At 35.3% G+C, this 26,958-nt stretch overlaps 1 protein-coding gene across 2 annotated transcripts in view; it reads right to left on the bottom strand.

Annotated features, from left to right (window-relative positions):
* LOC123537740 (myeloperoxidase-like) overlaps positions 1-26,833 on the bottom strand; it is a 30,615-nt gene extending 3,782 nt beyond the window's left edge. The window contains exons 1-16 of one of the 2 annotated variants that reach the window (XM_053521812.1): positions 26,709-26,826; positions 26,184-26,367; positions 25,550-25,673; positions 23,904-24,112; positions 22,797-22,991; positions 21,686-21,722; positions 20,279-20,397; positions 19,361-19,474; positions 17,985-18,095; positions 16,009-16,098; positions 15,318-15,522; positions 14,389-14,574; positions 13,007-13,243; positions 11,808-11,971; positions 11,359-11,455; positions 806-943 (exon numbers count right to left, since the gene is read on the bottom strand). In XM_053521812.1, coding sequence (XP_053377787.1) covers positions 806-943; positions 11,359-11,455; positions 11,808-11,971; positions 13,007-13,243; positions 14,389-14,574; positions 15,318-15,522; positions 16,009-16,098; positions 17,985-18,095; positions 19,361-19,474; positions 20,279-20,397; positions 21,686-21,722; positions 22,797-22,991; positions 23,904-24,112; positions 25,550-25,673; positions 26,184-26,367; positions 26,709-26,711 — 2,213 coding nt within the window. In that variant the 5' untranslated portion in view covers positions 26,712-26,826. Of the gene's footprint in view, positions 1-805; positions 944-11,358; positions 11,456-11,807; positions 11,972-13,006; positions 13,244-14,388; positions 14,575-15,317; positions 15,523-16,008; positions 16,099-17,984; positions 18,096-19,360; positions 19,475-20,278; positions 20,398-21,685; positions 21,723-22,796; positions 22,992-23,903; positions 24,113-25,549; positions 25,674-26,183; positions 26,368-26,708 lie in introns of both variants that reach the window. The other variant, XM_053521813.1, reaches the window with a different exon arrangement.
* Between the last annotated feature and the right edge of the window lie 125 nt (positions 26,834-26,958).

Raw genomic sequence — 26,958 nt, 5'->3', positions numbered from 1 at the left:
TGACGCTACCCGACATCAGGCAATAATCGACCCGAAGAGGGAATACTCGTCTGAACCGTATACATTATATATAGGCACTAACCAGTAGGCTATTACTCACTCAAGACCGATTATAACCTCTTATTATATGACATAAGGTGACGTAATCAATTTATTATTGTTGGGTTTACCGTCGCACCGACACAGTTATACTTTCCAGCTTTGAGGGTGGAGGAAGAGACCAGGTGCCCCTCCGTGCAGTATTTCATCACGGGCGGACACCTGGGAAGAACCACTAATCTTCCGTAAGCCAGCTAGATGGCTGTCTCACATGAAGAACTCAACGCTCCGAGTGAGGCTCCAACCCGTATCGGTAAAGGGCAAGTGCTTTGAAGTCAACGACCTTAACCATTCAGTCACGGAGGCCCCCGTAATAAATACAGCTTGCATTTACACAGCAACAGTTCCTTGATAATACAGCTTATACTTACACAGAAACCGTTCCTAATAATACAGCTTATACTTACACAGCAACAGGTCCTTGATAGTCAGGTTGTACTTACTCAGAAACCGTTCCTAATTTTACTTACACATTAACTGTTCCCTGATTATTTAATTTGTACCCATTACATAGCAACCGTTCCTGGGTATTAAAGCTTGTATTTACACAGCAGCCGTTCCTAATAACACAGCATGTATTTACACAGCAACTGTTCCTTGATAATACAGCTTATATTTTCACAGCAACCGTTTTTAATAATACAGTTTAACTTACACTGTAATTGTTCCTGGATAATTTAGCGTGTACACACTAATATTTCCTTACCTGCCATTTGTTCCTATATCATCATACCAGTAATTAGAAGGATTGTAGTTTCCCCAATCTGTCCAATTTCCCGAATTTCCCCAATTTCCCGAATTCCACCAACTTCCCTGGTATCCGCCATTTCCTCCTCCAGGTGATCTACGTTTTAAAGAATAATTGATAACATAAAACAACACATTATATAGAAATCATTTAATTTTGTGGGCATGAAATTTTGTGGTTTTGGTCAAAATGGCAATTTCATGGGGATATGAATTTGTGGATTACAACTTTTGAACATAAAGTGAATAGGAATTTTACTTGTTCGTTGAGATTAAATTTCGTGGATTGACTTAACCACGAAATCCACGAAAATTAGTCCTCCACGAATATTAATGATTTCACAGTAAATCTCATTTACCACATGTTTGACGTCGTGGGGGTGAATAACGACTCATAATTTTAGTAATCCTACTAGTGTCAGAACATTCTGACTTTGACTTTGTTTTAAGTACATTGTATAGAAGACGTTTGTAAAGTTCACTTCGTCTATAAGAAAGATGCAATTTTGATGCTTGAGCAGAAAAGACTAACAAGTGATAAAAGAATATTACATTTGTGTCTTGCCAAACTGGACTTACTAATTTCGTTAAAATATCCAGTTGTGGACCTTTTATGACCGCAACTAACTATGGATATCAAACAAGTGGTAATTTATCTTCCATTGTGTACCGGTCACATTTCTTCAATACATCGTATTTTAGAAAAACAACGCGTAGTTTATAGTTATTTCAACATTACACAAAAAACTTGCTTGAACTTCCCTGGATTACAAAACCACTCTGATTGGCTAATGTGAAAATGTATGTACGTCATTTTATACACTGTTGCATAAAATGGTGAAAATGCAGTACGTAAATGTGCCAAAATGAATAGATAAAACAACAGATAGACCTATGTACGATTTCAAATTTAAGACTTCATTACAAAAATTTCATCATCATTTCGAGTTATTGTAAAAATGTATTTTTTTAATCTGTTTTTGATTTGTTTACATTTCGCAAACATGTGAAACACTGCGTGATCCTCTAGACCGATAATTCATATTGGAATGTAAGAAGTTTTTTTCTGTACGTTGACAAAAAAGCATAAAATAATTGATTATTCAGCATATGGATATTGTTAGACAATGTGACTGGTTGTTAATGAAGTGATTATTGTTGTTCAATTCAAGTACCCATTCCCCGACTGCGCGTTAGGTGAGAAATTACGATTGAACGGTAAAGATTATTTTCCCGTTATGACCATATTCTTATTGAATCCTAGGGTATACATGTAAGAGGCATGTTACAACCACATTGTAATAAAAATTGCTTGTAATATATATAACATTGCTCGTTTATTATGGTTGAAATTAACATTGAAATAATCGATTTTTCGTTGTTTTCATTATTCAAAATCTGGTTTAAGACAGAGGCAGGTTCAACACATTTGTAATAAAACCAGATTTGAAAATTATACATTTCTCGTTTTTATTACAAAAGTGGTTGCAAAGGTTCACCACATTTGTAATAACCAGATTTGTAATAAAAATCGCAAACTTCTTTTTTCGAGAGGTGTGTTTTTCCACGTGATATTCAAGCTAATGCATGCGTGTTTAAGCACGTGCAGGTCGATTTGAACTGTCCTGGGTCAATTAAGACTCCAAATGTTTTACCTGAAATCCTTGTTCATGGACATATTTTACTTAAGAAAATTATTACATTTCTCGTTTTTGTTACAAAAGTGGTTGCAAAGGTTCGACCACATTTGTAATAACCAGATTTGTAATAAAAATCGCAAACTTTGCTTTTCCGGAGATGTGTTTTCCCACGTGATATTCAAGCTTATGCATGCGTTATTAAGCACGTGCTGGTCGAATTAAACTGTCCTGGGTCATTTAAGACTCCAAATGTTTTACCCGAAATCCTTGTTCATGGACATATTTTATTTCTGAAAATTATTACATTTCTCGTTTTTATTACAAAAGGGGTTGCAAAGGTTCAACCACATTTGTAATAACCAGATTTGTAATAAAAATCGCAAACTTTTCTTTTCCGGAGATGTGTTTTCCCACGTGATATTCAAGCTTATGCATGCGTTATTAAGCACGAGCAGGTTGAATTAAACTGTCCTGAGTCATTTAAGACTCCAAATGTTTTACCTGAAATCCCTGTTCCTGGACATATTTTACTTTAAAAAATTATTACATTTCTCGTTTTTATTACAAAAGTGGTTGCAAAGGTTCAACCACATTTGTAATAACCAGATTTGTAATAAAAATCGCAAACACTTTTTTTCGAGAGATGTGTTTTCCCACGTGATATTCAAGCTTATGCATGCGTTATTAAGCACGTGCAGGTCGAACTAAACTGTCATGGGTCATTTAAGACTCCAAATGTTTTACCCGAAATCCTTGTTCATGGACATATTTTATTTCAGAAAATTATTACATTTCTCGTTTTTATTACAAAAGTGGTTGCAAAGGTTCAACCACATTTGTAATAACCAGATTTGTAATAAAAATCGCAAACTTTTTTTTTGGGAGATGTGTTTTCCCACGTGACATTCAAGCTTATGCATGCGTTATTAAGCACGTGCAGGTCGAATTAAACTGTCCTGGGTCATTTAAGACTCCAAATGTTTTACCTGAAATCCTTGTTCATGGACATATTTTATTTCAGAAAATTATTACATTTCTCATTTTTATTACAAAATTGGTTGCAAAGGTTCAACCACATTTGTAATAACCAGATTTGTAATAAAAAACGCAAACTTTTTTTTTTCGGGAGATGTGTTTTCCCACGTGATATTCAAGCTTATTCATACTTTATTAAGCACGTGCAGGTCGAACTAAACTGTCATAGGTCATTTAAGACTCCAAATGTTTTACCCGAAATCCTTGTTCATGTACATATTTTATTTCAGAAATTTATTACATTTCTCGTTTTTATTACAAAAGTGGTTGCAAAGGTTCAACCACATTTGTAATAACCAGATTTGTAATAAAAATCGCAAACTTTTTTTTTCGGGAGATGTGTTTTCCCGCGTGATATTCAAGCTTAGGCATGCGTTATTAAGCACGAGCAGGTCGAATTAAACTGTCCTGAGTCATTTAAGACTACAAATGTTTTACCTGAAATCCCTGTTCCTGGACATATTTTACTTTAAAAAATTATTACATTTCTCGTTTTTATTACAAAAGTGGTTGCAAAGGTTCAACCACATTTGTAATAACCAGATTTGTAATAAAAATCGCAAACACTTTTTTTCGAGAGATGTGTTTTCCCACGTGATATTCAAGCTTATGCATGCGTTATTAAGCACGTGCAGGTCGAATTAAACTGTCCTGGGTCATTTAAGACTCCAAATGTTTTACTTGAAATCCTTGTTCATGGACATATTGTACTTTAAAAAATTATTACATTTCTCGTTTTTATTACAAAAGTGGTTGCAAAGGTTCAACCACATTTGTAATAACCAGATTTGTAATAAAAATCGCAAACACTTTTTTTCGAGAGATGTGTTTTCCCACGTGATATCCCAGCTTATGCATGCGTTATTAAGCACGTGCAGGTCGAATTAAACTGTCCTGAGTGATTTAAGACTCCAAATGTTTTACCTGAAATCCTTGTTCATGGACATATTTTACTTAAAAAAATTATTACATTTCTCGTTTTTATTACAAAAGTGGTTGCAAAGGTTCAACCACATTTGTAATTACCAGATTTGTAATAAAAATCGCAAACACTTATTTTTCGAGAGATGTGTTTTCCCACGTGATATTCAAGCTTATGCATACTTTATTAAGCACGTGCAGGTCGAACTATACTGTCATGGGTCATTTAAGACTCCAAATGTTTTACCCGAAATCCTTGTTCATGGACATATTTTATTTCAGAAAATTATTACATTTCTCGTTTTTATTACAAAAGTGGTTGCCAAGGTTCAACCACATTTGTAATAACCAGATTTGTAATAAAAACATAAACTTTTCTTTTCCGGAGATGTGTTTTCCCACGTGATATATTCAAGCTTATGCATGCGTTATTAAGCACGTGCAGGTTGAATTGAACTCTCTTGGGTCATTTAAGAAACTCGAAATGTATTACTTGAAATCTCTGTATAAATATTTGTCCGAAGACACTGACCTGGCATTTTTAAAGGTTCTAGCTTGATGGAAGATGTCGGAAAATAGTTATGAATCTAATCCAGAAATTCTTACGTATATTATCTTTTCAAAAAAGTTTTGATTGCCAAAAGGCCTGTAAACAAAAGCCATTTCATCTCAGCAGGTTTTAGTGGATTCTTTATGTAAGCTAATTCGTAGCTATACGAGGGGCATTTCAAAAGTAATGCAACTGATTATCGTGTGGCCTCGCCTTGCACGGGATTTTCTTGAAAATTGTACCGATATAGCGAGACATCCATTCTCTACACAGATATACTAAATTTACAGGTGTACATGCAGTATTATCGCTAATACAGTGATAAACGCAACATATAGTCATTGATACTATAGTAAAATGGTTGGCAAGAGAAGTGTAAAGGCAGCTGAAACTCGATGCCAGCTTAGCGTATCAGCGAAGGAGATTTTTGACGAATTGTGTGTTGTTCATGGACAGAATGAAGTGTCGTATGCCACCGTCACGAGGTGGATTAAGAAGTTTAAAAGCGGTTGTGACTCTATTAATGATGCACTAAAATTGGGACGTCCTTGTAGTGCTACTTCTAACACTATGGTTAACAAAGTATGTGATGTGGTTAAGTCTGACGCCAGACTAACTGTTCATCAGATAGCTAGTAGAGTTGGTGTTTCAGCCGCAAGCGTATTCCGCATTCTAATTTAAAAATGAGACGTATTACAGCTAGATGGATCCCTCATTTGTTGTCAGACAAGCAAAAGCATGTCCGACTTGAAACCGCCGGAAAACTGCTTAAAATGTTTCCAAAATGTCAAAGAAAGCAGTTTTCTGACATTATTACTGGAGATGAGACATTGGTTCACTTTTTCGAGCCTACCAGAAAAATAAACAACAAAATATGGGCTACCAAAAACTGTCGCCGCCCCTCAATTGCCAAAAGATTGATTAGTGCTAAGATAGCAATGTTTGTTATTTTCTTTGATATACGTGGCCCTATTATGCAACTGGTTGTACCAAATAGAAAATCTGTGACTGGTATACATGTACTTTATAAAGAAAAAGTGTTGAAGAAACTTAAAAACCAATGTTTCAAACGTCGTCCACACACTGGCTTTAAGCACCTATCCTTGTTGCATGACAACGCCCCTGCGCATGAGTCTGCTATTGTGACCTCGTTTTTGAACAAGGAAAGGGTTCGAGTTCTTCCACATGCACCATATTCCCCAGACCTAGCCCCGTGTGACTATTTCTTGTTCCCTAAATTGAAAAAAAAAACATTTAGCTGGTAGACGGTATAGGTCCCGACAGGCCTTGGGTTTCGCTGTTTATCAGTGCATGTTGGGTATACCTAAAAATGAGTATGAAGATGCCTTTACGAACTGGATTAAACGTTTGAAACTTTGTGTACGTAACAAGGAGGATTACTTTGACGGTATGACGCGTAAATAATTTAAAATTTATCAAACGTGCGCTTTATATCACCCCAGTTGCATTACTTTTGAAATGCCCCTCGTATATCACACATACGCAAATAATTTCTGTAGGGATTAATTCCTCAAAATTTCATAAATACCATCTACTTTTAATTCTAAATGACCATAATCCCGTTGTAAACAGTTGTCATCTTGGGGTATTCAAGATCATCTTTAGTGAAAGGTCGTTTTTGCATTAAGCCTATACTCTTACAGCTTACCTGACACATGGACATAGACACGAACACCAATGGCAAATATTGGACTTCAGCAGAATCATTTGATATAGGAAATAATCAAATAACAAGCTTATTAAGATTTAGCTAAATTTATTAGGTCTATATCCTTTAGACCCTTTAAAGACACATGCTCACAAATAACGAAAAATTACACAATAAGTATCGTAGTATCGTAAGCAGGCATGAAATAAGGCACAATGCTACAAAATCAGGGTTACAACATAGCCTTTAGTATCAGTCATGTCAGTGTCTTTGACTCTAATGACCCCAACACCTAACGTCTTCCGCGATTCACATGCTGAGGATTCACATGCTGAGTCAAAGCAGGCGACAGATGCAAATAGTTACAGACACACACACACACGAACATTTACACACACGCACACGAACGCGCACACGCACACGCACAACCTGGCTGGTAGAAATATACATAAGAGTTTAACAATACTTTAATATGTAACAAAATCTAACTTAAAATGTGGCATAAATATGTAAAAAGAAAAAAAAAACTCATAACAGAGTTGTGGGGGAAATCATTACTAGTGTAAAGTGTTATAGTAGAGATCCAATTTCAGTTTCCAGTCAATGCCTTTGAAAGTTACTGATAAATTGAACTTTATATAAAACTGTACCATAAAGGTTGTCAGTGCAAACGAAACATAACTCTCTCTTCTATTAGGGGTTATGGAGATTGTTTCTACTAGTGTAATCTTTGATATTAAAGAAATATTTTAAGTTTCAAATCAATAGCTTTCAAAGTAACAGAGATGCCATAAACAATAACTTTAATCTAAAAATTCTAAGTATAACACTTTACACTAGTAATGATTTCCCCCACAACTCTGATATGAGATTTTTTTTCTTTTTATATATTTATTTCTGCCAGGTTGTGCGTGTGCGCGTGCGTGTGCGCGTTCGTGTGCGTGTGTGTAAATGTTCGTGTGTCTGTAACTATTTGCATCTGTCGCCTGCTTTGACTCAGCATGTGAATCGTGGAAGACGTTAGGTGTTGGGGTCATTAGAGTCAAAGACACTGACTTGACTGATACTAAAAGCTATGTTGTAACCCTGATTTTGTAGCATTGTCCCTTACTTCATGCCTGCTAACGATACTACGATACTTGTTGTGTAATTTTTCGTTATTTGTGAGCATGTGTCTTTAAAGGGTCTAAAGGATATAGACCTAATAAATTTAGCTAAATCTTAATAAGCTTGTTATTTGATTATTTCCTATATCAAATGATTCTGCTGAAGTCCAATATTTGCCATTGGTGTTCGTGTCTATGTCCATGTGTCAGGTAAGCTGTAAGAGTATAGGCTTAATGCAAAAACGACCTTTGACTAAAGATGATCTTGAATACCCCAAGACGACAACTGTTTACAACGGGATTAGGGTCATTAAGAATTAAAAGTAGGTGGTATTTATGAAATTTTGAGGAATTAGTACCTACAGAAATTATTTTGCGCATGTGTGATATATAGGTACGAATTACCTTACATAAAGAATCCCCTAAAACCTGCTGATATGAAATGGATTTTGTTTACAGGCCTTTTGGCATGTAAAATTTGTCTGAAAAGACAAATATACATCAGAATTTCTGGACCAGATTCATAACTATTTTCCGACATCTTCTGTCAAGCTAGAACCTTTAAAAATGCCAGTTCAGTGTCTTAGGACAAATATTTATACAGAGATTTCAGGTAATACATTTGGAGTACTTAAATGGCCCAAGAGAGTTCAATTCAACCTGCACGTGCTTAATAACGCATGCATAAGCTTGAATATCACGTGGGAAAACACATCTCCCGAAAAGAAAAGTTTGCGATTTTTATTACAAATCTGGTTATTACAAATGTGGTTGAACCTTTGCAACCACTTTTGTAATAAAAACGAGAAATGTAATAATTTTCTGAAATAAAATATGTCCATGAACAAGGATTTCGGGTAAAACATTTGGAGTCTTAAATGACCCATGACAGTTTAGTTCGACCTGCACGTGCTTAATAACGTATGCATAAGCTTGAATATCACGTGGGAAAACACATCTCCCGAAAAAACAAGTTTGCGATTTTTATTACAAATCTGGTTATTACAAATGTGGTTGAACCTTGCAACCACTTTTGTAATAAAAACGAGAAATGTAATAATTTTTTAAAGTAACATAATTATGTCCATGAACAAGGATTTCAGGTAAAACATTTGGAGTTCTAAAATGACCCAGGACAGTTTAATTCGACCTGCACGTGCTTAATAACGCATGTATAAGCTTAAATATCACGTGGGAATACACATCTCTCTTAAAAAAGTGTTTGCGATTTTTATTACAAATCTGGTTATTACAAATGTGGTTGAACCTTTGCAACCACTTTTGTAATAACAACGAGAAATGTAATAATGATTTAAAGTAAAATATGTCCATGAACAAGGATTTCAAGTAAAACATTTGGAGTCTTAAATGACCCAAGACAGTTTAATTCGGCCTGCTCGTGCTTAATAACGCATGCATAAGCTTGAATATCACGTGGGAAAACACATCTCCCGAAAAAAAAAGTTTGCGATTTTTATTACAAATCTGGTTATTACAAATGTGGTTGAACCTTTGCAACCACTTTTGTAATAAAAACGAGAAATGTAATAAATTTCTGAAATAAAATATGTCCATGAACAAGGATTTTGGGTAAAACATTTGGAGTCTTAAATGACCTATGACAGTTTAGTTCGACCTGCACGTGCTTAATAAAGTATGAATAAGCTTGAATATCACGTGGGAAAACAAATCTCCCAAAAAGAAAAGTTTGCGTTTTTTATTACAAATCTGGTTATTACAAATGTGGTTGAACCTTTGCAACCACTTCTGTAATAAAAACGAAAAATGTAATAATTTTCTGAAATAAAATATGTCCATGAACAAGGATTTCGGGTAAAACATTTGTAGTCTTAAATGACCCATGACAGTTTAGTTCGACCAGCACGTGCTTAATAACGTATGCATAAGCTTGAATATCACGTGGGGAAAACACATCTCTCGAAAGAAGTGTTTGCGATTTTTATTACAAATCTGGTTATTACAAATATGGTTGAACCTTTGCAACTGCTTTTGTAATAAAAACGAGAAATGTAATATTTTTTTAAAGTCAAATATGTCCATGAACAAGGATTTCAGGTAAAACATTTGGAGTCTTAAATGACCCTAGACAGTTTAATTCGACCTGCACGTGCTTAATAACGCATGCTAAGCTTGAATATCACGTGGGAAAACACATCTCTCGAAAAAAAGTGTTTGCGATTTTTATTACAAATCTGGTTATTACAAATGTGGTTGAACCTTCGCAACCACTTTTGTAATAAAAACGAGAAATGTAATAATTTTTTAAAGTAAAATATGTCCATGAACAGGGATTTCAGGTAAAACATTTGTAGTCTTAAATGACTCAGGACAGTTTAATTCGACCTGCACGTGCTTAATAACGCATGCTATAAGCTTGAATATCACGTGGGAAACACATCTCCCGAAAAGAAAAGTTTGCGATTTTTATTACAAATCTGGTTATTACAAATGTGGTTGAACCTTTGCAACCACTTTTGTAATAAAAACGAGAAATGTAATAATTTTCTAAAGTAAAATATGTCCGTGAACAAGGATTTCAGGTAAAACATTTGGAGTCTGAAATGACCCATGACAGTTTAATTCGACCTGCACGTGCTTAAACACGCATGCATAAGCTTGAATATCACGTGGGAAAACACATCTCCCGAAAAAAGTGTTTGCGATTTTTATTACAAATCTGGTTATTACAAATGTGGTTGAACCTTTGCAACCACTTTTGTAATAAAAACAAGAAATGTTATAATTATTACAAATCTGGTTTTTATTACAAATGTGGTTGTAACAGAGGCATTTTCTTTCTGTTCTGGTGCCAGTGACGCAGGCTTTCCTGAATCTTCCATAAATACTAATATGTATGTGCATGTTTTCAGACATGTTTATAAATAACTGGAGACAAGATATTTGTTCAAGATCTTCTTTGTTTTTATATAAAGAATTAAACTACGATTTCAAAATATCAGAAAATATTGGCAAAATGAATTTTATTGTTTAGGAAATATTTTATCTAAATTACATTTATCTTCCCACTAGCTTTCTATTTAAACTAGTAGACATAGAAACGATAGAAAATGTACACTTTGTCAATGAAACGACATTGAAAATGAATATCATTTTGCGTTAATTTGTCCGATTGTTTGCCTTATTACGAGGACACTATATACCTAGATATTACCATAGACGCCCAAGTATGCTAAAATTACTAAATTTTTAAATGCTACACGTGTTAAAGCGTTGAATACATTGGCTTTGCTTTGTAAAATACCCCTTTAAGTTAAGTTCATCGAATGAACTGAATTCATTGCAACAGACGATAGATATTTCGTTTGCCTTTTTTTTGTTATATTTACATTACTGTATGCATGTATGATTTTGTTTGTATGTAATGATGAGCTGTAAATGTTCAAGTTAGATATTAATAAAATGTCTGTTCTGTTCTGTTCTGTTGAAAAAATATATATAATATCATACAAGGACATCATACAAACTTATATATTATAATATTTATTTAATAATATTATTGTAGTTACAGGAAAAGTCAGTGTGTACAAAAGTCATGATGGATGAACCTACCGTGATTCAAATGCACTCGGAAAGTGGACTTTTTCGAAGTTGTAGTTGTTGCAAAGAACTTTGGATAATGAATATCCTTGAATAGCTGCAATTTGATCTGAAGGTAAGGAAAAACAAATTATTTAAAGCAATGAAGGTGTTGTTTACAAATCGTTTTTTTTTTGCTACGCATAGTAATAGCTTATATGGGATGTGTATCCTATAACAAAAGGTTGGCAGCGATTTTTAAATCGAACTTCGACAAAAACTTTCTAAAAATTAGTTTAATGACAGGCAAGTCAATGTGAATTAACTTTAGCAGCTGAGTGAAGCTCAAATGCGATGTTCGTTGGTAGCATTGTATTCCATCTTCTCGAAGCCACTTTTAACCATTTGGCTACTTATAGCGCCTGAATATAGACTCTTTTTTATCCATCCAGAATTAAGTTTATCTGTAATCTTAATCATACCGTTTGTGAATCCAGCATCTTTGTTCTGGTACCAAAGTCTGTCGCCGAATTTCAGTCGTTGGAACTGCCGCCCTATTATACACTCAAACGTAGGTCCAAGATTTCCGCCGCTTAGTGGAGTCTCCGTTAGTCCGCCGACAAACAGGTCGATATCACGTGGTGATCTATATTGGTATAATGTTATATATGTTAAGATGTGCTGTATTAAACAGTTATGAGATGTTCATTGCACAAATGAACTATGTCTATTTCATTTCTCTTTCATACATGATGAAACTCAATGTACAGCAGATTGACAATAAAAAAAAAGTTATTTTTAGGGTGTTTGCTTAAAATGTATAATATTGTTTGCTTAAAATATATAATATTATGAACATTTTAGAAAGTACAATTGAACCTATCTAAGCGGTCACCTGTATAAACCGCCCACCTGCATTAAGCAGCCAGACTGTGTCACTCTATTTGCTGACCGCCTAATACAGGTTTGCATTATTTAAATTCTTCAGAAAAAAAGCCTGTTAAACACTCACCACAATATAATACTTGTGAATAAAAACAGATTTTCGTGCTATCATAAAATTCGCAGAGTACATTAATATGTTACTGTTGATGTCTTGTAGTCGGATTACTCTTCAAGTAGTAAGTAATTTAAGGCCTCAAACGATAGTGGAAAGGTGTTAGATGTAGCAACTTTAAAACCATCCTCGCTACCGTACACATGATTCGAACTAATTACTCTAAAATCATTATTTTTTGCAGGGAGTAGTTTTTGTGCATTTCGTGGTTACATGTATGTCATTTCATGAAATTAAATCACAGAACATCCCTATATTTTTTATCTTTCAACTTGATATCTGAGACGCATGGAGTAGTCTTTTTGGCACCAGCCACGATTAATTTTTTGCGGGGGTTGGGGGGGGGGGGGGGGGGGGGGGGGGGGGTGGAGGTTCTCATTATCGTGGTTACATGCATTTCATAAAATTAAATTCCAACAAACACGACATTCCTATATATTTCTTTATCTTTTAAGTTTAGTAACCATGAATTTGAGCCCCTGAGATGTAGATTTGGCAAAAGCAACGAAATGTTATGCCTATAGAAATAAATGATTTCACAGTTGCAGAAGCTAAGCGAATGGATTTCGCGACCTACATGTATACTTTCGTATTTAACAAATATCAACTTCAACTTTTACTTACTTATAACCAGCACCTTTTAACATTTGTCGTGCACGATATGTGTGATCAATGAGACCAGAATTGCCATCATATGCCCATTTTCTACCAACAGAAGACAATCCGCACCACTTCCTGTATTTGTTGTAGGACGGAAGTCCATGGTCCCGTCCTCTTTGAATGTTGAGTGCCGCAAGATCAAATGCTATGTTATTGTCTGTATCTAAAAACAGCCGGCTTCGTACGGCTTCTTCAATAATGCTGAAGTATTTCAACTGACATCGTAGGAATTAAATTATATGATGATATTTTTTAATTTAAAATGGTGCATTATCTTAGATGAAATTTAGTAAGCGTAAATGATGAGAAAAAACGAAGCAACGTTTTCTAGTTTTTCATGCACACCTTTCCATGCAGAATTCCAATGAATATGGTTTTAATAAGACTAAAAATTTTATTGTTAACATCTTGAAAAAAATAAAATATATATTACTTAGATTTAGTAGATGTACATTTTATTGTAATTCTTACATTTAAGGAGAAGCAACTTTTATTTAAACCTGTGAGTTTAATGTATAAATGTTACTTTATAGAATGGAACAGAACAGAATATATATTTTAATATGATTTGTATATTACTTAATAATTTTATACAACTGAACATATACTAAATGTTAACGTATAAAGTAAAGTGAGTAATAGATAATACATGAAAAATATATATGCATTTAATAAATGATTATTGTAAAGGCTGACATTTAGCATTGCAGCACATATATATATATATATATATATATATATATATGATTCTGTGCATGTTGCAGTGCTAAATGTCTAAAAAGCTGTCATTGACAGGTAAATACTATCAACTGTAATATGTTGGGACATTTAGGTATAATATGTAAAGCACAAGATTACACTCATTTTAATTATCGTTTGTAATAGTCTTTCTAAATATATGCCGCCTTTGCCATGACCGTCGTTAACAAAATATTCCGCTTTGAAACAATAATTTCTTCTCGGTTTTTAGAATTGTATCAAGACACGCGGCTACAAGTTACATTTATTTCGCTTTCCGAAAATATATATGATTAATACTTCATTTTGGCAAAATAAGACTTGACAAAGGTTCATAGCGGCCATTAGATTTAACGGGTTTTAGTGTTAGTTGATTTTACGGTTATTGCCACGTTTAACCCTTATCATGCTGGACACGATTGATTCTGCCTTTGCGACCAGTGCAGATCAAGATCAGCCTGCACATCTGTGCAGTCTGATCATGATCTGCACTGGTCGCTATTCAGTCAGTATCCTTTTGGTGTGCACCGCTTCTAACAGTTAATGGTACTGTCAAAATTGAAAAATGGACAAGTTTATTATAGAAATTTAGCAGGGTAAGGGTATACCTGTCAGTCTCTGGCGATTGGGTCCCAGACAAGTAGTAGGCAAGCCTTTCAAATCCATTTGGTAAATATGTCATGTCTGGATTATTAAAGGTGTTCTCTGTTTTCCTGGTAAAGCCTGGAGTGTGGATTAGGGTAAGGGATCTACTGAATAGGCGCATTCGTTGTGATATCCATGAATGTCCAACTCTGAAAGAAAACATGCTGTTTAAACTACTACGCGTTATGTCTTTCCTCAAAACGGCATATTATCACTAGTGATCGTCAGTCTAACTGTTTCTAGCAGGGTTTATCAATCCTCTATAGTCTACGTGTGACCACACTGTTGGTACACTACAATGAACTGTTCCATGTGCACCGTCTTACCTTTACTCCTTTCTTTTTGACTTTCACATGAAATTGCAAACATGTTTCACCAAAATTGAAATGCATTACTAGTGGAGTAGTTGAGCTAACCAAATAAAGACAACTCTTTATTTAATCTTTAAGTAAAACGCATAAACACATTGAAAAAAAAATTATGTGGAATTTTACCTCTGTTTTACAAAACAGATGCTAAACGCATTATCAAATTTAGCTCAGAACAATTTATCTTCATAATTCTTTTGCAGCCTTCCTTATATTACATTATCTATAAATTATTCGATGTAACTCATTGCAGACTTGGAGCGGTCTTCTGCGCATGCCCGAAAGTGATTATCAATTGTAGCGCACGGCAAAAATATGCATATTTTTGCATGTCCGCATGCATTAAGTGTACAATATGCATAAAATACTGACTAAAGGTATATATATAAAGGTTACAAAATATATACATTTAAGATATTTTCGATCAAATTTAGTTAATCCGGTGTGTACCGGAGTCTGTAATTTATACCGGCGCTCCAAGTCTGCATTGAGTCACAGTCTAAATTATTACATAGGTAACTAACCTGTAAGCAATGCCGAATGCGTTCAACATCGTTGGATCAGTGTCAGGATTGTATACGTAATTAGCTGAACTTTGCAGTTTGTACTCGCTCAATCCTTTCTGTGAGAAGAATGAAGGCAGAAATTCGTCATAAACAATCTTCTGCATGATCGCGATCAGTATTCGTCTTGTTTCTTGAAAGATTGTTTCATCATTGTCGTAAAATTCTGGAAGAAATAGTACAGAGAACAAATCAAAGACGTTTTCTTTTTGATAAATTTACATACGAGATGACATTTGTTCATAGGAAGAGGTTTCTTTCGGTTTGCCGGGTCCGGGCATTATTCTAGGTTATCAAAATAAAGTATGCTAGGCTACCACTTACGGTTTATCACACACTGAACTGCTTTAATTTACACTGTAAATGAAAAGAGGCATATCAGTGTATCAATGTATTGAAGTTTGACAGTAATGTATCATGTATATATTTCACTCGACGTGTTGTCTTTTCACTTAAATTTGTTATTAATCTGGTATGTATATACTCAAAAGTTCAAGCAGTCAGAGTTCACGTAATAAAAATATTCAAATATAATTAAATAGCTGTGTGTATTTTTTTTTGCAAAAAGACAATCTCTCTCGTGGCACCACATTTTATATACTTCAGATGTATACTATGGAGAGCAAAAAAAAATGAAAATAAGATTACGAACCTTTTATTGTGTCCGCAATTCGGTTGTGCTCTTTTACGAAGAGAAAATGATAAGATGTCAGAGTTGGCACTTCATTGACCCTGCCGTCACCTGTAAAGGTGATAAATGACACTAAAGTAATGCTTTCATTTGTAGATAAAAGTAAACTAGAGTTGTCACAGGAGTGACGAATTATACCCCCACAATATGGCATTGTCACAGAACTAAGCCAATGTCAAAGCCGAACTTGTTTGACCTTTGACCTACTGACCTCAAAGTCATCTGCTGGTCATGATCAACCTCTCTATGAAGTTTCATGATCCTCTGCCCAAGCGTTCTCAGGTTATTGTCCAGAAAAGATTTAAATGTTCCGGGTCACTCTGACCTTTGACCTTTTGAACTCGAAATCTATAGAGGTCATCTGCTAGTCATGACCAACCTTCCTATTAAGTTTCACGATCCTAGACACAAGCGTTCTGAAGTTATTGTCTAAAAACCATTTAAATGTTCTCGGTCACTGTGACCTTGACCTGTGACCTACTGTCCTCATAATCATTAGGGATCATTTGCTTGTCATGACCAACCTCCCTATCAATTTTCATGATCCTAGGCCCTAACATTCTCAAGTTATCATCCGGAAACCGTTTAACTGTCTCATGTCTTTGTGACCTTGACCTTTGACCTACTAACCTCAAAGTCAAACTTGACCTGTATTTCATGATGTTACACCTATGTAACAAAATATATGATCCTAGGCCCAAGCGTTCTCAAGTTATTATCCGGAAACCATTTAACTGTTCAAGGTCACTGTGACATTGATCTTTGACCTACTGACCTCAAAGTCAAACTTGACATATATTTCATGGTGTTACATCTGTGTACCTAAATATATGATCCTAGACATAAACGTTCTCAAGTTATCGTCCGGAAACCGTTTAACAGTTCAGGATCACTGTGACCTTGACCTTTGACCTACTGACCTCAAAGTCGAACTTAACCTGTATTTTCTGATGTTACACCTATGTTCCAAAAATTATTAAAATCTGTCAAGCCTTTCTTGAGTTATTGTCCGGAAATCATGAAAACCAACGGACAGACCGATCGACCAACTGACCGAACGACCGCCAAGCTCACTCCTATATGCCCTCCCAAACTTCGTTTTATGGCGGTATAAAAAAGAAGGGAATGTTTTGAATTCTTCAAAGTTGTCTTTGTTAGTGGACATTCCTGTTTTGTAATGTATTCAGAAAGATCTCCGCTGTATAATTTACAAAAACTCATTTCTGTTGTATTTTTTTTTAGATTATGAGAGCATATATTGCCACGTATGTAGATGCAGGAGAAGTTTTGTCCTAACGAACATATTAGAATAAGAAACGTGTAAATAGTGAAACATTTAAGGCTTACTATTATATTAGATACTACCCATGGAAAATATATTATTTTCAAAACATTCCCTCTTTAGAAAAGTTGAATATAATGTCCGGAATTCGAATTTGTTGCAACACTGATGACTTGGAATACATTAGATTCCACTTGTTTTTGTGTCATTTGATAAGCGCGTACTAAATGGGATTAAGAACAAAAATATTAGAAGAAAAAGAGAGGACATATTTGCAGGTTTCTGGTTTTAAAACATAGTTCAAATACATGAATACCATAAAAGGTCGGGGATAGGAATATACTTATAGACTTATTATCAATGAAACACCATTCAAATATTGAAACAAATTAGAAGATTTTTATTGTTTCCAAACTATTTTTAGACACAAAAGACTCTTAAATGAGTATATGTCTTACACATGACAGTCACATATAGTTGACGTATCCGTTGAACACTAGCCGCACACTCTATCGCATCCTTTGACAATGACTTTAAAGTTTAACAGCAGATCTGTAAACGGTAAATTGATTTCATACGATAATAAGCCCATTTGTTTCTATCCACGTTAAAGATATTTATTCAAGCGACAGAGGTTCCACTGCAAATTGGTTACCTGCTGCGGAGCAATCCTGAGAAGAATTTGTCAAAGTACAAGTATCACTGGGACCATTGGGCAGTCGTTCCTGGTTACCAAAAATTGCTGTCTTCAAGCGATACCCATTCTCTGAAATAATATTTACGGATCTTGCATTTCTTTTTAAATGTTTTATACCTTCGCTAGCTATGTCCGCAATTTAAAACCACTGTGTACACAACAAGTAGTAATTACCTATCAGGTTTCCCTACAAACCAAACACAGATACGATTATACCTTTAAGGTATAGTGGACGCAACTTAACCCCGATGGTTGACCTTTGTATTATAATACATAATGAGGCCAATCCTATTATTGAAAAGGAGTAACGTAAAACACGAGCTGTATGAGAAGTGGAATTATAAATTTGTGTAATTATAAATTAGTGTATTGGAAAGTTTTAACTGATCAAAATGTAGGTATACCTACTTTGATACAGCACTGTATACAAACTAATTCCATAAAAATATACATGGCTACCCTAATCACCCTTTATTTCTACATTGAACTAATCGATATGAATAATCAGCCGAAGGTCAACCATCGCGGTCAAGTTGCGACTACTTATATTTGACAGCAAAGCTGATATGGGTCTAAAAGCAACAACAACAACAGTTACACCAAAATACAACAAATAATTGCATACAAGTCTATGAATGCGGCAGCGCTATCTCCAGTATTATGACCGGTCAATATCCGACTGCCATGGTTAAGAATGATCAATATTATAACAAAGGGTCTAAAACAACAACAACAGTTACACCAAAATACAACAAATAATTGCATATAAGTCTATGAATGCGGCAGCGCTATCTCCAGTATTATGACCGGTCAATATCCGACTGCCATGGTTAAGAATGATCAATATTATAACAAAGGGTCTAAAACAACAACAACAGTTACACCAAAATACAACAAATAATTGCATATAAGTCTATGAATGCGGCAGCGCTATCTCCAGTATTATGACGGTCATATCGTACTGCCATGGTTAGATATGATCAATGATTATAAAAGGTTAAAAAACATAACCAAACAACAGTTACACCAAATAACACAAATAATTGCATATAAGTCTATGAATGCGGCAGCGCTATCTCCAGTATTATGACCGGTCAATATCCGACTGCCATGGTTAAGAATGATCAATATTATAACAAAGGGTCTAAAACAACAACAACAGTTACACCAAAAAGCAACATATAATTGCATATAAGTCTATGAATGCGGCAGCGTGATCTCCATAATTATGACAGGTCAGTATTCGTCTTCCAGTTTAAAGTTTTAGACTTGCAGATTAAGAATTATCAATGTTATAAATGTTTGTTATCGAAAAGAGTAAAAAAAAGTATTACCATTTTCACGAAGTTCTTCTTGCCTGGACGCAGATGAACCATACACATTGGATGCGTCAACAAATGACGTTAGGCTGGTCGTCTGTTGCCTTAAAGAAACACCGTTTGATGTAGCTGAAAACATATTGACAGAATCACTGGATTTTATAACATAATGCCGGGCTAATATCAAAACACCTTTATGTACATGTATTTATATTCAGTCTAACGGATTAAGTCTTATGTCATTTCTATACTTACAGTAACGTTGAGTTAGATAGTTTATATGATATTGCACATCAGTTTAATAATGATGTGAGCCGTGCCATGAGAAAATCAACATAGTGGCTTTGCGACCAGCATGCATCCGCGCAGTCTGGTCAGGATCCATGTTGTTCGCTTTTAAAGCCTACTGCAATTAGAGGAACCGTTAGCGAACAGCATGGATCCTGATCTGGATCCATGCTGGTCGCAAAGCCATTATGTTGATTTTCTCATGGCGCGGCTCATATAAAATGATGATGCTCTGACACATTTATTATTGTTATATTAGGATTAATTGTATCTAAACCATTCCCCTAAATTATGGGAACGCTAATTTGATCATGTTAATACTTGTATTTCTCTTTTGCACGAACAGAACACATTTTTTTTTCATGCACATCATGCATATAGAACAATGTGTTGAAATTGGTAGGTTTTATTGGTTGCATGACAAATAGAATATTAGATTTTCTGTCTCAGCTTAAGTGTACATGGCTCGTCTCAGAAAACACATCCAATTCAGCAAAACTATATTTTCTCTGACTTGCAGTATAAACTTTAGTTCAGGAAGACAGCATCCTAATAATCTCTGTTTATCCATTATCGTTAAATTGGAAGCGGGTACATTCTAGCAGGTTTTCGTGAAAATGAATTAAAAAACTATGTTAACCATACCATCAGGACAGAACACGGGCGCTGATCGCCTGACTTCCATACAATACCCAGGTACAAATATGGAGGAGGAAAATTCGAGGCCGAACTGCGGCATAATGATATTGAAACACTTGTCAATACTGCAAAATGAATATATACGTTTCCTTTCAATATTTGAGCCGTGTCATGAGAAAACCAACATAGTGGGTTTGCGACTAGCATAGATCCAGACCAGCCTGCGCATCCGCGCAGTCTGGTCAGGATCCATGCTGTTCGCTTTTAAAGCCTATTGGAATTAGAGAAACTGTTAGCGAATAGAATGGATCATGACCAGACTGCGCGGATGCGTAGCCTGGTTTGTATCTATGCTGGTCGCAAACCCACTATGTTGGTTTTCTCATGGTGCGGCTCATTTAAAGGTATTAGCAATCTGTATACAGTTACAAAATACCCCGCAACGTGTTTTAGATAAATTTTCAGGGTCTAAATATGTACTCAGATTAAAAAGTCCACAATAAGACACAGTATATACAAAATAACAGTAGCTTTTTACAGATATCAGATTAAAAAATTAAAAAGTAGTGCAAATATTTAACAGTTTATAAAGTTGTCTTCGGTAGAAAATTATTTGCTACGGTGTCAATATTGTGGAAGCCCTGGAGGACATTTGACTTTCGCACTTCCAGCTTTTGACTTCTAACTTTTGCACTTCTGACTTCCAATTTCTTGACTTCTTACTTTCTACTTCTTACTTCTGCACTTCTGACTTCTAATTTCCGCATTTCTGACTTCCAACTTCCTGAATTTCGACTCCTGATTTCCTACTTCCCCACTCCTTACTTAGTATAGAAGTAGGAAGAGGGAAAGCTGGAAGTCAGAAGTTCTGAAGTTGAAAGCCGGAAGTCAGGAAGTTAGAAGTCAGAAATTGGAAGTTGGTAGGCAGATGCGTGGAAGTCGAAAGTCAGAAGTTGAAAGTCAGAAATAAGAAGTTTGAAAGTTAGAAGTCACAAGTCAGGAAGTTAGAACTTAGTGGTTTGAAGTTGAAAGTTAAAAGAGTGGCAATTGGACGTCAGAAGTCAGAGGTCAGATTTGAGAAGTTGGAATCAGAAGTCAATCAGTTAGAAGTAAGAAGTATGGAAACTGTACGTAAGAAATGAGAAGTTTGCAAGTTATAAGTTAGAAGTGAAGAAATTGGAAATCAGTAGTCGGAAGCGAGGTAGTTAGAACTAAGAAGAGAGGAAGTAAGAAGTAAGAAGCTTGAAAGGGAGAAGTCGGCAGTCAGAAGTCAGGAAATTAGAAATCAGAAGTGCAAAAGTTGGAAGTTGGAAGTAAGAAAGTTAAAGGTAGGATATACGGAAGTCAAATGTCCCTCCAGGGCATGTTTTCTCAAATTTCATTTAAAATATATCATTCAATGAAAGAACTTACTCTCCTCTCAAGTTTGTATCGCAACAGTTCTCCTCCACTGTAAGTAAACAGTACACATCTTAATGACCGTGCACACAATATACACTGCATTGTCAAAAGTGCCCGCCCGCTTAGCTCAGTAGGGAGAGCGTTGGTCTATGGATCGCGGGGTCGCAAGTTCGATCCTCGGGCGGGGCGTATGCTCACCGTGACGATTTTATGAAAGACATTGTGTCTGAAATCATTCGTCCTCCACCTCTGATAATTCATGTGGGGAAGTTGGCAGTTACTTGCGGAAAACAGGTTGGTACAGGTACTGAATCCAGGAACACTGGTTAGGTTAACTGCCCGCTGTTACATGACTAAAATACTGTTGAAAAACGGTGTTAAACCCAAAACAAACAAACAAAAGCATTGTCAAAGGCTACTAAGTTAATATCTTACATATCTTGTAGTCTGATAAAATTCATTGTTAGAGAACTTAACTGTACTGGGACATTGCGTATTTGATTAACTCATAACGATGTAATATGAATATTTATATTTAGACAGGTGATCATATATAATGTTTAAAGGCGATATCCGCTGATAAAAAGACCACGAGTCTGTCTCCACAGAACAGAGCCTTGAATAGAAAAAGAAAGAAAAATAAACATATAAAATAATGAAATCAATGCCTCGTTTTGAACTTGTTTACATATTTACATATTTTGCATTTACACGTCGAGTACATTTTGATTTTTTGGCTGAAATACCTAAACATTATACAGTTTGAGATTGGATATTTTAAGACGTTTATTAATGTGCAAGCACTCGAATGAAAATACGAAATATCAGCGTATTCTTTATTATTATTTAACCCTTATCCTGCTAAATTTCTAAAATGAACTAGTCCATCTTTCAATTTGGATAGTACCATTAACAGTTAAAAGGGGTATGACCTTAAAAATACTGACTGAATAGCGGAACAGTGCAGATCATGATCTTGGTCTGCACTGGTCGCAAAGGCAGAGCCACTTGCCGACAGCAGGCCAAGGGTTAAATTGTTTATAATTTGGGATGAATTCTAGATTTATGTTTCCCTGCATATTCTAAGTTCATACTGAGAAGTCTCTTACAAAAATTCACCTACTCTCTAGATCTGTCTCAGGCGTTCGAGCAATGTCATGATCTAAGAACTGTCCGAACCCCATTACATGTAAAGTAAGTCTGTCGCTCCGAGTCTCCTGGAAGGATGGACTACAGTGAACACTGTTACTCACGGTTCTGGGATTTGGCAGTGAACGGCCTCTAAGGCCTTTTGTTCTTGGTGAACCAAGATTGTCATCTATAAGATAAATTGAATATTAATGTAATACTTCTCGTACTGGGGTCAAAAATATAAAAATGCCTCATTAAAAAAAGAAAAGAGGAAACGATTTATAATTATACCTCATTAAGAAACAATTAATGTATTTTGTTTATGCACAGGCATATATTTATTCAGAAAATTCAGACTACGGCGAATATACTTTAAAGGGCCGTTCAACAACTTTCACATAAAGTATAGCAAGTGTTTGAAGTCATCCAAATGATATAAGTGCACAGACGTGCACTGTATTGCAGTACAGACTGATTGAATGGCTTGCCGGTCACTAGTCAAATATATTGCCCAGAGTTCCGATGGATGAAAGGTCTGTAGATTCGACTATTGACGGTAAACCATTCAATAAGTGTTTTATTGCATGACATTAGAAATTATTTTTCAGTTTTTTATACATTTTCACTTACTGACGAAGTAACCATGTGTTGAATATAGAACGGACATATTGCACAAGTTATTACCGATGATTCAAATAAACAGTCATATGTAATGATAAAAGATATAGGAGAGAAAAATGACAGAAGTTAGCTGTAAAATGAACATAAAGATAAACGATCAAAATTTTACTGGTCATCTTCAAACGTGTATTTGAAAAGGGCCGTCATCTATTGTGTAAAATAAGTCTGCTTCGTTTCTGACAAGAAAAATCAATTACAACTACTGTTTATATAATTTCGTCTGAAATGATCTGACAAAAATACGAAAATACCCCCTGGAATTATTTCTGAGGCAAGCATGACAGACAACAGATGACAGCTATTTGTATTGCACGTAAAAAACAGGTAAAGTTATTTTGGCATATAGCAGCCACTAAATAAAGCTTTGAAAAAGATTAACATAGTTTTAACACAAAGGTGGACATACATTATAACTCACCGTAATCGTTTGATAAAACTCTCCGTTGTACACTTCCGGCCATCCCCCATTCCGGATTGCGCCTGTTGTTACATGACCCGTCTGCATTTCTGTACTTGCTCTTGAAATCGCAATTGCTGGGTCGAGGGACGTCACAACTCAAACCGTTCACACGCTTGAAAACATCCCGAACAGAATCGTGCTGTAAATCTGCCAGACTGTATCCACCGCTTTAATACGTTATTAAAGATAATTTGAATATACTATTTCATGACATTTTATAGCCAGGTGTTATAGCCATTAAGTTTAACACTTTTTGCTTAAACAGATTTTTATAAGGTGGCATATGTGGCCAAGTGGTTAAGGTCGCTGGCCCCTCACCGATGCCGCTTCGAGCGTCTTTCGGTGCGTTGAATTCTTCATGTGAGGAAGACATTTAGCTGGCTTACGGAAGGTCGCTGGTTCTACCCAGGTGCTCGCCAGGAATGAAATAATACAGGGAATGTCACGTGGGGTCTTCCTCCGCTATCAAAAGCTGGAACGTTGCCATAAGACATATACTGGCACGCGAGTAGTCCCCGGACACGCTCCCGCAGCGCTCTATTTTCGCGATTCGTCTACATATTTTTTGCCTAATCATACAGACGCTTGTTTTGAAGAAGTTTATCAAGTTAATTTTTTCACAGGTAACCATATCAGTATAATAATCGTGGAAATCCTACCATATGGTTTCTTGTTTACATTTTCACTGGCGGGGCTGCCGTTTTTATTGCGCATGCGCAAGAGAGGCCCGTTTGGAGGGTTTTAAAATTAAGAAGAATAAGTTATATTTGCCAAAATCGTCATTCCATGTGTTAACAAGATTATTTACACGAGTAAGGGAATATTAAAGAGGTGTTATAGCACTACATTGTCAAGATATCTGTGACTTACGCATAACTATTCTATTTTCTTTTGTCGCAATTTTCCGTGTGGCTGGGACAAATAAATCTGACGCAAACTTGTGATCTTTTTACAGTTATATAAAATATCATTTGTTTTTTCCGTAATTCCAGCTCATAATATGGGCAGTTCCCGATAAATAAATTCATGAAAAAAATGGTGTCCGGGCATTACTATCGAGCATGTAAAAATTTGATGTTCTACAGACCCCTTTTCGGGCCTCACTAATTCCCACCGAACGTGACGTAATTTCACGGGAAAAACCTATACTGGTAATACCAGAGTTAAGGTATGTATATATGTTAATCGTTTTACTCTTGATATTGTTTAAGCTGTTGGGGACGAAATATATGCGATTTCTGTCCGGGGACTACTCGCCTGCCAGTAATTGTGTAATGTTTAACCAAGACAAACAACGGTTCACTGTTGTACTGCAATAACGTAAAACGATTCCATTTAGTAAAAACTGAACATTTCATAGTTATACGGTACTGATAATAACAACATACAAGATATTCGCCAAACAATAAAGATTTTTTTTTCAATATTAAATCTACTCCATGCCTCCTATGGTAATGATAGCGCACAAATATAGGCAACTCGCCTAACTGTTTCATAATTATCGCATCACTATAAAAGACGAGTGTCTTAAATTGTGAACTGTTATCAAGTAAGACACACATAAAATACCTCAATTAATTAATTAAAATAAAGATAACAATTACTCGATCATCAAAGTTCGCACTGCCAGTAAGGCATCATTCGCTCTGGTGCTTATCTTTGCGTCGCTCAGTTGGCGTGTTCCGTGATGCAAAGACAGAGGGCATCTCGAGACGCTTCGGCCAGTATCTTAAAAATATGCAGACGTTAAACACTGAATTATTTTATGATGAATGAATATTGCTAAATATGTTTGCACCCCTGGTGTATGAAAAAAAAACAAAGGCGTTGAATTAAATAACATTGCATATTATTATAAAGATTTTCCTTTTTAGCGTTACGTCAGATGCCAAGATAGCAACACTATTCGATAAATCATACCGTTCGTGCAAGTGTTCATCTGTTTATGTACAGTATGAAGGAACGGTAAGGTAAAGGGTTTTCGTCATTTTGTGTGAAACAGATAAAGTATTCATTACATCGTCATTCTCTTAATAAAACAAAGTATTCGCTGAGTTTAAAGTTATTTTCTCGCAGTCAACGTTATTATTTTTTTCACATTATGTATTCATAATATTGAAAAGAAAAAACATCTTTGGTGTGTTTCAGTGCAGTAATTTAGTATTGTGTTTTGCCATAAAATTAGTTACTTAAAGCAAAACATTACCCTTTCGTCTCCACAAACATAAAATATCTTACAGTTTCTTTCTATTGAGTTAATTCCTCTCTTCAGAAGGTTGATCTCCCTTGCTTTCTCAACAGCGGCTTCCACTTCACGTACTGAAGGTGTGCGCTGCCTTAAACCCGTATCCAACTCCGCCGATGCATATGTGTCAGCAACATGTAATGCAGCTATAGCAAGTAAGATGACCAAACTAGCCTGCTAATACAAATGTAGTGAAAGCTGTTATCAAATAATCCAATGATTCACAAAAAGCATTGCACAATATTTACAACCATCGGAGTACAAACAATCTTTTCACACTACTAAAGGAAATCTTGACGGTAATAAAAGATTTGAATTATCCCCTCTAAAACTAATTAAGCTCAAAATCAAAGATACGTTAAGGATCTTTAATTCAAATAATTATTTTCAAACTGTCTACTATTATTTTACCGAATAGTTATAAGATCTTCTGCCAACTTGAAAATTAAAACTTAAAACGATTTTTATATCATATAAAGATATTAAACTTTCAATTTACTATGATAATATCCACTCACCATATTTCAACAAGCTGAAACGTCAACTATCACTCATTAATACAAACGATACCCTCAACATATGAATATTCAGACATACTGCCAGCTGTTTTATATTTTATTTCAAGAGTCACGTGATATAAAAATATAGCTTTTCAGTTATAAGTGCATACTTGGCCGCTAATGATAATAAACTTCCTACAAATATTTTACTATTCCAAAGATACGACTTTAAAAAACCCCACTATAATTGCTGTTTAACAACCTTCTC

This window comes from Mercenaria mercenaria, chromosome 13, assembly GCF_021730395.1.
Source record: "Mercenaria mercenaria strain notata chromosome 13, MADL_Memer_1, whole genome shotgun sequence".
Lineage (NCBI taxonomy): Eukaryota > Metazoa > Mollusca > Bivalvia > Venerida > Veneridae > Mercenaria > Mercenaria mercenaria.
Note: the sequence above shows the minus strand (reverse complement) of the source record. Positions and strands in the feature narration are given on the sequence as shown.